Consider the following 14,622-nt stretch of genomic DNA (forward strand, 5'->3'; position numbering starts at 1 on the left):
ACCTACGGGTCTAATATAGAGGGACCTAGTCCAATTACAGAGGGACCTTTGGGTCATAGAGAAATTCCGCGCAAATACTAGTATAATAAATGTAACAAGCATATACATTTGGGTATAAAATTGTTTGTGATATTTGATGTTTATGGTTATAGGGGAGTGTTATATTGTTAACTCAATACTTAATTGCTAACTACAATTAAATAATAGCCATTAGATATTCAAATTAAGAGCCTAAATCATTAGCCCCGGAATGTCAATATGATAAAAAAAACGTCAATAAGGGTATTAAGGTCAATTTACAACAAATTAGTTGTAACTATCTTTTGAAAAATATCTCATAACTTTAAAACACATATAACCTTCTCGATTTAAATTATTTTTTCGCACAACATATATCAAATTAAAGATAATTTCATAAGTATTCTAACGAGATCTCACTTGCATATGTTACGATGTCAAAATTTGAAAAAAAATTAAAAAAAATTCAATTTTTTCGTACAGCAACAAATGTCAAACATGATATATAAAATATGTCAATATAATACATGTAGAATGTCAATATAAGCTACCTGTTAACATTCTTAAAGCATTGTGTTGATGTTCTCAAAGCATTGTGTTGATATATTCGAAGCACTATATTGACATTTTCATCCAAAAACCCTAATTTGGTAGTTTTTTTTATCTTTTTTTATTTAATTAATAAAAACAAAAATTATACGTGTCAAATTGTAGACCACAAGTTTTACAAAATCCTATGGTCTTAAATTAGTTGTAGTTAACAATTAAATGATGAGTTGGCAATTGATCACTCCCCTATGGATATATGTATAGATTTAGAATTTTTGTAATTATAATATTTGGATGTTAGATATATTAATAAGTGATTTCTTTACTTACAAAATTTGTATATATTAATATACATATAAATTTTGTAATTATAGTAATTTTGTAATTATAGTACTTCCTCCGTTCTATAGTAATGGAGGCAAAACTTTTTGGAACGAAGATTAAAAAAAATTATGTTAGCTGAGTTAAGAGCATCAACATTGGTGCCCCGTCCGTCCGTGCCAGCGGCGGGGACACCGCTCGTCCGCCAATGCAGCTTGTCCGTCCTTGCCAGCGGCAGGACGGTGCTCTTAGCTAAGAGCACGTCTGTGCCGCTGAGCAGCTCGACGTGGCAAACTGTGATTGGCCAACGGCTTAGCCATTGGAATTTTTTTTAATTCTTTTTTAAAAAATTTGAATTTAATTTAAAAAATCATTTTTAAATAAAAAAAAATATTTTCCCACTTCCCAATAAATTATATCCGTTTTCTACACACTATTTTTCAAATTTTCCCTAAAATTCACATTTTCATCTATAGATATTCTCACTTCAAAATTAAAGATTATGTAATTTTTAATTTGTAGAATTTTAATTATATAATTTTTATTTTTTAGAATTTTAATTATGTATTATTTTTTAGGGTTTTATTGATATAATTTTTATTTTTTAGGATTTTAATTATGTAACTTTTATTTTAAATGTATTTTTATATTGTAGAAATGTTTTTAGTAATTTAAGTATTTAAATTGAATAATAGAATGGTGAGACCTTTGAGCTTGTCCTTGCGGAAGAGCACGGATGTGAGTGTTGTGTTCTTGCCTAAGGACAAGGAGTAAAAGTGGGTTCGGGTCCACCTCCGTGTTCTTATTTAAGAGCATGGATGGGGATGCTTCTAAGTAAAGAGAAAATAAAGCGGAAAATTAAAAAGGTAGAGAGATGAAGAGAAAAAAGTAAGAGAGAGTAAAGTAGGTGTGGAAAAATGTTTTGACTTTTAAAAATGACTCTATTACTATGAAATGTATTAAAATGATAAAATGACTCTATTACTGTGGAACGGAGAGAATAGTATTTGGATGTTGATACAACCGATTAATAATTAGAGACGAGGGATGGGAGTTCGAGACTTGAGAATCCAACGACGTCAATTGAGTGAGAGGGTTAAAAAGGTTACTGAGAGCGACGGCGGCTGTGGGGCCCAACGTTGAAACGAATGGCTGACGAACTGTTCATTATCAATAAGCAAATCTATGTAACCGGCGCTCCCGGTCAACACCTCTTTATGGGCTTCAATTGGGCTTATGAGGCCCATGTACAGTCTGCAACACTTCCACTTATATTATTTGATCTCAATTTCATAGTCACAGCGGCATATAGCATAACTAGATTGATTAAACGTATATGCTGATTTACCAACTCATCATTTTCCCGTTTGAATGTGTCTAAATCAAACGTCATGTTAACTAAGGCATGGCCTTAAAATCTTTTTGCATCGTTAAAGTTAGAAAGATTCAAGAAACTATCACTACCCCAGTCTTCCATTTAAATAATCATTTTGGCAGTCTTCCATTTAAATAATCATTTTGGCTTGGCACTAATTTTAAGAAATTATCTAACTTTATATAACATGATGAACGTAAAAAGCTAGTGAAATCTGAATTATACTTTTAGTATTTTATATTAGTTTTATAGTAGTTGAGTGAAAAAAGTTAGTAAAATGTGTGATCGAAGAAAAAAGAAAATGGACTTTAAATCGTTAATTATCCAAAGTGGAAAATTAGAACTTTAAATTGTGGATGGTTCAAACTCATTTTTCAATTATTTACATCAATCTCAAACTCATTTTGGAGTGTATGTCATATTTAAAGGAAATTTGACTTCAACTAGTACTATTTACAATATACTCAAATGCACAAAAAAATATTTTTTAATATTCACGTACTTTTTAAACTTTTTAATCATACCATACATACTTATTTCCATTACACATTAATCCCATGAACACTAATAATAATCTACATAAATTTAATAATGAACACTAATAATAATCTATATAAATTTAATAATTAATTATAATTTTCTTATTAATATATTTATGTAATAAATAGAATACTTTATATGTAAAAAATTACACTAAGTTGAAAATTAAAATACACTAAACATGCTATAACAAAATTAAAACATAAATTGAAGCACATTTAAAAATATCACAATTCCAAAAAATATATCACAATGTGCATATAAATAAAAATTCAAGACTCGAAATTTGTGTATTGTACCCACAAATGAACAACTAGCGCATTTCGAAGTTCCAAACGAACATTTTTATTTTTAATTGCTTCATATCAGATCAAATACTTGTCGGAGACTCACAATAAGCATCACATGGAATTCAATTTTCTGATTAAAAAAGTAAGACTCAGATTTTGCATTGTTCTTAAACTTTGTCTTCATTTAAACCTCCGGCGACAACGCGCGCCGCTTCATTGATCTGGCGATGAAGTGGTTCATCTTTACCTCGCAATTTTGGGGAAATGAAAATGTTTGGCGTAAAAATGTAATCTTGCTTCATTTCTGGATCTCCCATATACAAAAACCACCAATTCACTAAGATTTCATTTTGCCCAATTCCTTGATGAATAGTACGGGCCTTGCTGTTTTCTAGGGCCTTGCTGTTTTCTAGGGCTTGCAAGAAATAATTCTTACACTGAACAACAGCAAATGCCCAGAATTGGGCTCAATTCTTACTATAACGTGAAAACTTAACACATCCTTAGGGTGTGTTTGGTTCATATAATAGCATTTCTTAAGAAATTGTGTTGAGCAAGAAATGATAGACTTTTTCAAGTTACAAAAACTATATCTCTTGTTTGGTTTCACATTATCATTTCTTGATTTTTAGTATATGTTGTTTGGTATCTATGATACTTAAAAAGTGAGATAGTGAAATGACATTTTTACTCTCTCATTTATTTTTGTATTTACACTAATATCCTCCGATAACCTAATACTACATCCTAATTAGATGGACTCACCCAATTTTGTCACCCAAGCCGCCACAGCTTGCAAAGTGATGATGTCTTCACTGGTTCCAAATCTCTGGGCATTATGACCTACCAATTGTAAGTAAAATTAGTTTTTGTAGTATTCTGTTTTTGTAAATGTGTTCAAATAAATACACTCCCATATGATCTAAAGGCTAATTTTCATGCTCCCAAATTTTACTCTTCTCCCATCACAAGTACCTTTTATTTTCCTACGTAAGAGCATCCACAATAGCGGCTAGCCCACCGGCTAGCCGATTCGCGTCGCTAGCCGGTCGGCTAGCTGAACTATTGGAATCGGTCAGCGCAAAATCGGCGAAGAAATCGGCGTGGGCTAGCCGATTTGAGGGCGCTGGCCGATGCGCTGGCCGCCATTGTGGCGTGCCGATCGGCCAGCGCTATTTTTAAATTTTTTTTTTATTTTTGAAAAAATATATAAACGCGATTTAGTTTCATTTTATCCGGTTGCATTTTTTTTAAATAGGCACACAGACGACGGGTTAGGCCAAATACAAAATTAAGACCTAAAAACAGCGAGACCTCTATTCGGCTAGCGGCAAACTATAACGGATTCAAGGCATACTAACATTTTTTAATGTATTTTTTTAATAAATTAGCGAGGAGTCGAGTGGGGCGGTGACTCGTGTGTGGAAGCCCGGATTTTTTTTTTATTATGTAATTTTTTTGATTTTTAGTTGATGTACTTTTTTTATTTAAATAAAATTAACGAATTTTTCCCGTATATGTGTCGTAAATTTAATTCCGTAATTTAATCGTAAATTTTATTCCGTAAATGTAGTTGTTTTTGAATTATTTTTATTGCGGCTGGCCTATGGCTGGCCTAAGACTAGCCTATTTGAGTAAAATGTTGATATGACAGGTGGATTTTTAGTAGTGATGACGTGGCAGGAAGAGAGAGTGGCTGGCCTATAGCTGGTCTATGACTGACCTATTCTTATTGTGGATGCTCTAATTGAGAATTCATCTCTCCAGAAGTTGATGGCAGCGCATACAAAGTATAGCAGTCAAATAAGTTCTCATTTTTGCTTCCATGCACAACAAGGTTTCTGCGAAATAATTGAAAATAATATTTACAACCCTTCAAGGGTAGCGATAAGTAAATAATACAACACCCAAAATCAGAAAGCAACTGTCAATGAAAGAGTTTCCGATGGATATGGCCGCCCTTGCTGGATTGAGTGACCTTTCTCATTGCAGAACCGTGGGAAAATCCGATGCGAAGGAAGAGAGATAGAATTGATCTGGGTTGAAAATAGGCAAATTTGGGGTTATCTAGGTAAGTTCCTACCTATGAATTCCTTAACTCACCTGTGCAGAGACGCAGAACCACCGATTTGGAGAGATTGGGTATCTAAAGAAATAACTTATTTTTGCCAGGCCTTGGCCAAATACTAGGGCCATATAGAAATGGAAAGTAACCAACCAAACATATAATAGTTGAAGATAAGGCCCAATTAGAGGCTCTAAATGACCAACCAAACACTCCCCAATGATTTGGTTTTAAAATTTAATGGCAAAAAAATTGAGAATGTGTTAAGACAATAAATACAACATTCCAAATTATCCAGCCTATCTCGATCATTATTGGGCAATTATTGATAAAAATAAATGATCACGCTAAAATAACATAACCAGCGTGACAACGGAATACAGAGGCATAGACATTTATTACAACATATTCACCATTATATATATATATATATATATATATATATGTATATATTCGATTTAACTTTCACGATGACAGCAAAATTCAGCCTAGATTTAGTGATTCTATTTTCTACGAGTAAGTATTCAATACTTACTAGATAATTTCTTTTATGTAAAATAAAAACAAAAAGAGACCACCATTCAAAGTATCGATCAAATGAAAGTGAAAGTTACACCATCTACTCCATAAATGAGTTTTGGTGTAGAAATCTTCTTCAATCATATACTAAACTCAAACTCATTTTTGGTGTTTTTTGTGAAACAACACCAAATATGGTGTTAGTGCAAAAATTTTGTTTAACAAAAATCTAAAAATGGTGTAAATTTTAAATTTGATGTAAATGATTGGAGTAAAACTACTTTTTAATGTGAGTATATTAGAAAAATGGGTTTGAGTTTGGTGTAAATGGTTGGAGATGTCTTATAGACATAGTAGCACCAAAAATATGTAAAAATCTGGTATAATTAAAATAGAAAAATTGGAGTATATATATCCCAATTTTTGTTCCAGTAGAGAAAGAATCAAGGTCAGAGAGAATACCAGATCATCTCCCAGGCGACGGGACAGCAGATAATTGTTGTGTAGCCCGTCGTCGCCAGAGTATAGGGATTAGATCGAGGGTTTCTCGAGCTCAAATTTAAGGTTCGATCATTTTTTGCTTCTTGTTTCTCACATTTTTGTCGAATCTTCTTCATTCAATCGATTATTTCGCCCCATTACATTTCATTTCCCATGTTGCTTTAGCTATATGCCAACCAGCTCCGGAATTCGGTTCGGTTTATGCAATTATTTTGGCTGAAATTCCTGTAAAGTTAGTAGAAATATCCTTTAGATATCATATTCTTAGGCTTCATTTTTTAAAGGCAACTACTTTTTAAATCAATCTGGAAAATTGGACACTTGCTTCTGAATTTCAATCGGTTAGGACTTAGCTGCATTGTGTGTTTTCCAGTAGTAGTAGCTATTTGGGTACGTTTGAACCTTAGAGTACATGGAAAATTTCAGAGTTTTGTGTGGCTTGAAACAATGGGGATTTCCACTGTTTATGCCATGGAATAATATGAATTTGTGCTTCATTTATAATCAATCTGTAGATATTTTCACTGAAATCAATCATAGTGGTGCAGAAAATGAAGGACCAACGGCCCAGATCTTTGAAGCCTGCCACAATCCATGGCTTTGCGCAGTCTGGAGATGTCAGTGCATTCCAGAGGTTGCTTCACAACAACCCTTCCCTTCTCAATGACCGGAACCCCGTGGTATGATCCACATATCTCTTTCTATCCTTCCACGTTTTGTATTCATTATGCCAGAAAGTATTTTGCTTATTCAGCTAAAGTGTATTTTTATTGTTAAGCTGAAGTCTTTTAATTTATGGCATATAGATGGCACAGACACCCCTTCATGTTTCTGCTGGTTACAACAATATTGAGATTATAAAACTTCTTCTCGATTGGCGAGGACCTGAGAAAGTGGAAATGGAGGCCATGAATATGGTACATTACGAGTATTTAAATTAGCATTGCTTTTGTATTTTCTTCAAGAAACAAAACATTTTTATTGACTTGCTTATGCACCTTCATCTTATTAATCGGAAAGTATGGAGAAACTCCATTGCATATGGCAGCAAAGAATGGGTGTAATGAGGCTGCAAGGTTGCTCCTTGCTCGTGGTGCTGCTGTTGAGGCAAAGGCAAATGTGAGTTGTGGCTTCTTTAAGTTGTCTTTTGCAACTCTTATTTTGTCTCAGGTTTTTAATGTCTTCTCACCTCATCTGGTCCAATTTATCTGGCAGAACGGAATGACTCCTTTACATCTAGCTGTCTGGCACTCGCTTCGAGCTGAAGATTTCTCAACTGTTAATACATTGCTAGAGTATAAAGCCAATTGCAGTGCTGAAGATAATGTATGATCTGTTTGATAAGTTTATTCTATGGACTCTTTTGAATTTATTCCATTCTTGATTGTATCCTCTTGGTTGATGCTTACTCTAAATACCCTCAAGTGCAGGAGGGAATGACTCCTTTGAATCATCTGTCACACGGATCAGGTAATGATAAATTGCGGGATCTCCTCATACGACATCTTGAAGAACAGAGAAAACAAAAAGCCATTGAAGCATGCAGCGAGACCAAAGCCAAGATGGATGCACTTGAAATTGAATTATCAAATATAGTGGGCCTAGATGCGCTGAAGCTACAGCTACGGAAATGGGCAAAGGGGATGCTTTTAGATGAGAGGCGACGATCCCTTGGACTCAAAATTGGAGCCAGAAGACTGCCTCATATGGCCTTTCTCGGAAATCCTGGAACAGGTAGTGAACTGTTCTCTGGAATTACTCCTTACTTTTTTTTTATTTGTTTGGTATGCCAATTGATCTTATTGATATTCTCTTACAGGTAAAACTATGGTAGCCCGAGTTTTAGGGAAACTACTGCACATGGTGGGAGTACTTCCAACAGATAAAGTAACAGAAGTGCAAAGAACAGATTTGGTTGGAGAATTTGTTGGGCATACAGGGCCAAAGACAAGAAGAAAGGTAAAACCTTCTAGAAAATTTGTACTTTTTCATAAAAATAAGTAGCCATCTGTATTTCAACTATCTTCGCTTCTTAAGAATTCTAACTAGGTGCACTTTTACAGATTCAAGAAGCCGAGGGTGGTATTCTCTTTGTAGATGAAGCATATCGCCTGATACCAACGCAAAAGTCAGATGACAAAGATTACGGATTAGAAGCATTGGAGGAGATCATGTCTGTCATGGACACTGGAAAAGTGGTTGTCATATTTGCTGGGTATAGCGAACCCATGAAGCGTGTAATAGCTTCAAATGAGGGCTTCTGCAGAAGGGTGACAAAATTTTTCCACTTTGATGACTTCAATAGTGAAGATTTGGCCAGGATCCTTCATCTTAAAATGTGCAATCAGGGTGACAGTAGTCTTTTGTATGGATTTAAGTTACATCCTTCGTGTAGTGTAGATGCCATCCAAGCGATGATTGAACTGGAAACGAGTGAAAAACAGCGTAGAGAGATGAATGGAGGTCTAGTAGGTCCGATGCTGGTAAATGCTAGAGAGAATCTGGATTTGAGGATTGATTTTGAATGTATAGACACAGAGTCTTTGCTTACCATCACCTTGGAGGATTTGTCAGCGGGGCTTCGGTTGTTGACGCGTTGAGTGACGAGAAGTAGGAGCTGTTCATTCTTTGTCTACTATCTCAGCAGGTAGACCTTACATATTGGTTTATTTTCTGTACTTTGGTTTTGTTTTCATGAGTATTAACTCAATTTGTAATTCATGTTCATTCATCTGACTAACTCTCATTGATTCATTTTTTATTGATTTGTATGTTATTAAGTCTTAATGCATCACTGGAACTATTCGACTATACCATATCTAAGAGGTCATTGTTTCATGGCAATGTAAGAACTTTCTCTTGTTGAAATGAAGTTTCTCTTTGTTAATTCATATAGTACAGTCTGAACATGAAATTACAAAGAAGTTCCGTTGACAATTCACACGGTCCGTTTGATATGTTCTATGTAGAATAGTGGCTTCTACACGGGCTGCGTCTTTTCATCTGGACAGAATAGTAGCCTCCATGTGAGCCGCATGGTTCGCTCGCGGTCCATGTGAATTTTTCTGGATTGATAGAGTCATTCCACGCGGCATGTGTGTCTTGTTTAACAACTTGTGTGGCTCGTGTAACTTGTTTTTGGGTGAAATTTCGTTTAAGGACATGTGCACAGCTTCTCGACAATTCTTTTACGTTCCAAACTTCATCATTTGTCCATTTGGCTCGATCATGGCCTACAAGAGCAAACTTTATACTAAAATGAGTTTCAAAATCGCTAAAAAGGTAAAACCTACTATTTGATTCACATCGATAGCCGAGGAATTAAAATATACTAATGTGCATATTTCTAGAAACGAACTATAACCAATTATTGTAAATGAAGTTTGTGGGGTTTTAATATTCGTCAATATTTTGAACTAGTATAACACAGCCCAGCCCAGCTCACAACTGTCTTGAACAACTTTTACCAAAAACATAAATGCTGGTGTAGTAAAGATTGTATTTCACTTCTTCATCGTCTCCCCTCACTCCATCATAAATTTGCGGCAAAAGTAAAGATTTATTCACATCATGAAATTCGCATTCCTTAATGTCTACAGCCTAACAATACTTCGTCAGTGATTCAAGTGTTGTGCATGCATATTTATGTTCATTAAATGTGGACAAAACAATGTAATCTTCTTGGAATATGTGTTCCACGATCGGATGGTATGTGTCAGTGCTTAGCTTATTACTAATTTTTAGTTATTTATCTAAAACTAAAATCATTCATTGTTTATAAATATGTATCATTTGCTAGCTTATAATTCATTCCTCATTGTCATGTCCAATTGCATCACGGATTCTTTGCAAAAGGAAGAATTTTTCTCGATATGGTTATTACTCTTTACCTATGGTAGTACATTTATTTGAGATTAATTTGTTTCAACGATGTTAGTTCATATTTCAGTTTTTTCTTGATGTTAGTTTGTTTTATTTTTATTAGTTTTATTTTAATTTTTTTGTCCATACTATAATAGTTCTATTTTTACAAATATAGAAATCACATAAGCTCTGACTATCTATAATATTTTGAAGCTACAACATTACACATTTGTCACCAACTTCGTCACTTCATAGTTTTCATGCAAAGAAAACACCTAAAGCAACGAAATGACGAAAGGAAGCAAAGAAGACGAAGATCATAAATATCACATTTGTTTTTGCGCATATGCATAAATCATTAATTTGGAGATTAAGGAGGAAAATAAGGTTGAGGAAGAGTCATCGGGGTATTGGAGTTTATGTTTTATTATTTATTTTATTTTCTTTATGCTGCTATTCGTATTATTGTACAATTAAGATTGTTCACATATAAGTTTTTTAATGTCTTACAAACTATTGTTTTATTGTTCTAATGTTTATGTTTTATTTGTTTTGTACATCATTTTATCTTTGTATGACGATGTTATTGTCCTCCGTATACTTTTTAGTTGCATATTTAATATTTTATATCAATTTAATATTGAGTATTTTAGTACTGAAGTATGTATGTTGTAACTATAAGTGTCGTAATTAACAAATATTATCATGTTATTTAATCAAAAAATTATTTAATTTTATATCTATAATTATTTAACATATTATTGTATATAGTACTATATTTTTTATTTTTTAATCGTATGTAATGATGTTATTTTTAATTTATTTAATTTATTCAAAATATCTAATTAATAGAACAAAAATATTATGTGTCGCGCATAGCGCGTGGGCTAACACTAGTATATATAAAAGACGAGTTTGGGCCGCTTTTTGAAATATTTATGAATTTTGGGTGCTATTGTAATTAATATAAATTTACATATTCATATGTACTACTCATACATACGTAACTTTCAATAGTCCACAATGTAAAAAATTAATATCCTAATCATGGTTTCATTCATTATTAGTTCTCATATATGCGTTTCTTCATACAATTAATATTGATTATTTATCATATAAACGTTACTTCCTATTATTGACTGATCAGGTAGAAAGAAGGATTTAGGATTTAGCTATTTTGGTGGCACAATAAATTTTAATATGAAGAATCTTATTTATAGGTGATTAAACGTGCTGAATAAAATATACTCCTTATAATTAATAAATATTTGGCTATAATTATGTCATAAAAATAAAATCTTTATCGAGAACAACTATAAACATGCATAAAATATAGGCTAGACTATTCATATTCCAATAAGTTACACTTAAAATGTAATAAAAAATAATTAATGCACCAATATTCAAAGGAACGGTAATTAATGTAATAATGTTAGCACATTTATACGGATCTCTCTATAAATACTTATTCACCCAACAAATTTCTTCAATCAAAATTTCAGATGTGTTTCAATGGGTGACGGTGCTGAGAATGAGATGTGCTCAGTCGAGTATAGGGATGTCAATGTAGCCCGCAGCCCGTGGGCTGGCCCGAATAGCCCGCCAAATTTATAGGGTTGGGGCTGAAAATTTCTAGCCCGATAAAATCGAAACCCGATTAGCCCGCATCCGATTAACCTCGACCCGTTAGGACCAGACCCGAAAACCCGATGGGCTGGCCCGAAAACCCGATAAAATTTCTATTATTCTATTTTTTACTCCTAGTTTGATACTTCATTAATTAATTTTATAATATAGATAACTAAAAATATAACTTTCAATTTTATATTAAATATACAAATGATATATTAAATTTTTATTAATATAATAATTGATAAATAAAATAAAACTTCAAATTCACTTAAAAAAATATTTAAATTTCTAAAACATACATTAAAATTTGACGAAATATCTCAGATGTTAGTATTTCACCATGTTTATGATTGAGTTTGAGCATATATCTCAAATTTATCATAATTAAATATTTTACATTTTATGAATATAACTAATTTTCATCATTATTTATTGGATTGATCGCATGTTAATTTTATCGGTAACAACCCGATGGGCTAGCCCGAAACCTGAACTTTTAGGGTTAGGGTTGAGCTTTTATAACCCGAAAGAATTCACAACCCGATTAGCCCGCACACGATTGACCCGCAACCCGAGTAGGACCGGCCCGAAACCCGATGGGCTGGCCCGATTGACATCCCTAGTCGAGTATAGCGGCATCAAAGATGGAAGATTTGACAAGAGCCGAGATAAAGAATAAGGAACGGAAGATTCAAGAAGAGTGGAGACTAGACTCTCATGCATCCCTTGATTCCCTTTTATTGTTTGCAAATAATTCTAGAATTAGTGTAGATTCTTGAGTTATATTATGATTGTTAGTTATGATATACAACAATATTTGTTTATTCAAGTTTCATTTTTCATTATTCTAATATGAATCATTTCTTCATCGTCTAGAATTAGTGTGAATAAATGTCTAAAATTATATACGTTTAACGTTATTATAATGTAATAAAGTTCTACCATTTTATGTTCCATTTTTAGTGCAATGAATTGATATTTAGTGATATTATTTTTATGGTAGAAGTGTTAAAGAAGTCCATAATCTCATTTTCATTAGATGTTATTTTAGCTTTTGTAGTGAAATCCAATAATTTTCTATTTTGTACTATACGACTTGAGTGCATTAAAGCGTTCCCAATTGAAATTGAAAACAAATAAGTTAATAGTAATGGTGATTATTATTAATCAATTATAGTTGTGTCAAAATTATTTTTTTTTATAATTTTGATATTTTGAATATTATAAGTCGTGGATTAACTATTTGTTAGAAAAATTTGTGTTTTCGTAGTATAGAAATGTAAAGGTTTGTCAAAGGTATTTTTCACAAGTGCCTAGACTTAATGTACTCTTATTAAATTGTTAATTGCCAATATTAAATATACAAATATAGAAATAAGTTAATTCGTGCATCGCACGAGGGTTAATACTAGTTCAATTATTAAATGCCAGTAGTACTCTATAAAGATTATAACTACTAGTTTCAATACATAATGATCAAATACACGCTTATATATATACTTACGAAGGATTTAATTATAGTTTGAAGATTGTTTTTTAAAAGTAATTCATCCGTCCACGATTAATTAGCATCTTACCTCAAGTGATTCATACTCCCTCCGTCCACGATTAATTAGCATCTTACCTCAAGTGATTCATACTCTCTTCGTCCTAAGATAAGCAAAACACTTCTTTTGAGCACGTGATTTAACGAATTGGTAAGTATTTTAACAGTTAAAGTGGAGAGAGTAAAGTATGAGGGAGAGAAAAGTAGAGGAGTGAAGAGAGAATAAAGTAGGTGGAAAATAAAGTAAGGGAGATGATTTTTTGCCAAAAAGGGAAATGTCTCACTTATAATGGGTGAAGAGAGGGGTTTCGCACGTGTCCCTACTTCAACAAGATTTATGGTTTCCCACTTTTGTAACAAATATTACTAAGAGCATCCACAATGGGGCGCCCTATAGCCCGCCCTATCCTCCGCCACATCAGCATTTTATCCCCCAACACATTCACCTGCAATGGGACCCTCTATAGCCTGCCCTATAATTTTAACTCCTATTTTGTATTTGTTTTTTTTGTTTTTTATGTTTGCAAATATATCAATTAGCAAAAATAAATATAAAAACACCACAAATTAAAGGCAAATCCTATTGTCAGTATTTATTTTTTATTTTTTATATTTTATGCTTGTATGGAAAATCGTCGGAATTCATTATTGAATTTAGAGAGAAATTGAGATGGGGAAGAGAGTGGAGTGAAAGATTTGAAATGAAGTAAAAATATTGGTCATATATATAGTAGAAAATACAGAAAAATATTTAAAAAAAAGTGAAAATGTGTGCATCGTCTGGACTATCCTTCTAAACCCCCCCTTCCCCCCGGGCCGCGCATAATGGGGCGGAGGATAGGCCGGAGGATGCAAGTAATGGTTCATCGTCCGCGGACTATGCATAGGGCGCGGAGGAAGGAAATGGCATAGGGCGTGGAGCTGTAGTGGCGCCCTAAGGTGCGCCCGATGCATCGGGCGGGCTTTAGGGCGCCCCACAGTGGATGCTTAAGTATAAGTGGAAAGAGTGGGGTCGAATCATAGAGACCATGGACCTACTCGAGATTGTTTCTACGACACGGGGTTGGTGTTAGCCACCACGCTTTAAGCACTTGAGCATGGATCTAAACATTAGAGTGGGAAACTTGAACTTTAAACATGAAAACTGAGAATGAGAGCTTAAACTAAATCTAACTAAGAAAACATGAATGGAAGAGTGTTTTGAAAGCTTTGCGCGAAGCAATTAACTTTAGAGAGAGACTTAGGCATGGACATTCCTAAACTAATGTCAACTTGAGACAAAAAAATGCTTGAAATCATTTCAGAAACATGAGTAATGGATTTGTAGCTTAAAACGAGATCGAGATTGACTAGTTGCAGGAATAAAATAAGCAAGTTTCGGAGCACAATTTACTTCTAAACT

At 33.4% G+C, this 14,622-nt stretch overlaps 1 protein-coding gene across 4 annotated transcripts; it reads left to right on the plus strand.

Annotated features, from left to right (window-relative positions):
* The first annotated feature begins 6,119 nt into the window (after window positions 1-6,119).
* Window positions 6,120-9,317, plus strand: LOC125218902 (protein CfxQ-like). 4 transcript variants are annotated; one of them, XM_048120702.1, is made up of 9 exons: window positions 6,120-6,241; window positions 6,719-6,858; window positions 6,985-7,095; window positions 7,199-7,297; window positions 7,394-7,504; window positions 7,609-7,912; window positions 7,998-8,137; window positions 8,242-8,825; window positions 9,148-9,317. In XM_048120702.1, the coding sequence occupies exons 2-8, from the start codon at window positions 6,730-6,732 to the stop codon at window positions 8,776-8,778; spliced, it is 1,431 nt and encodes a 476-aa protein (XP_047976659.1). In that variant the 5' UTR covers window positions 6,120-6,241; window positions 6,719-6,729; the 3' UTR covers window positions 8,779-8,825; window positions 9,148-9,317. The 4 variants fall into 4 exon arrangements, with proteins under 4 accessions (XP_047976659.1, XP_047976658.1, XP_047976656.1 ...); XM_048120701.1 differs by lacking the exon at window positions 9,148-9,317 and adding an exon at window positions 8,960-9,069; XM_048120699.1 differs by lacking the exon at window positions 9,148-9,317 and having other exon boundaries at window positions 8,242-9,069.
* Window positions 9,318-14,622: the final 5,305 nt, after the last annotated feature.

Source organism: Salvia hispanica, chromosome 4 (assembly GCF_023119035.1).
Source record: "Salvia hispanica cultivar TCC Black 2014 chromosome 4, UniMelb_Shisp_WGS_1.0, whole genome shotgun sequence".
Lineage (NCBI taxonomy): Eukaryota > Viridiplantae > Streptophyta > Magnoliopsida > Lamiales > Lamiaceae > Salvia > Salvia hispanica.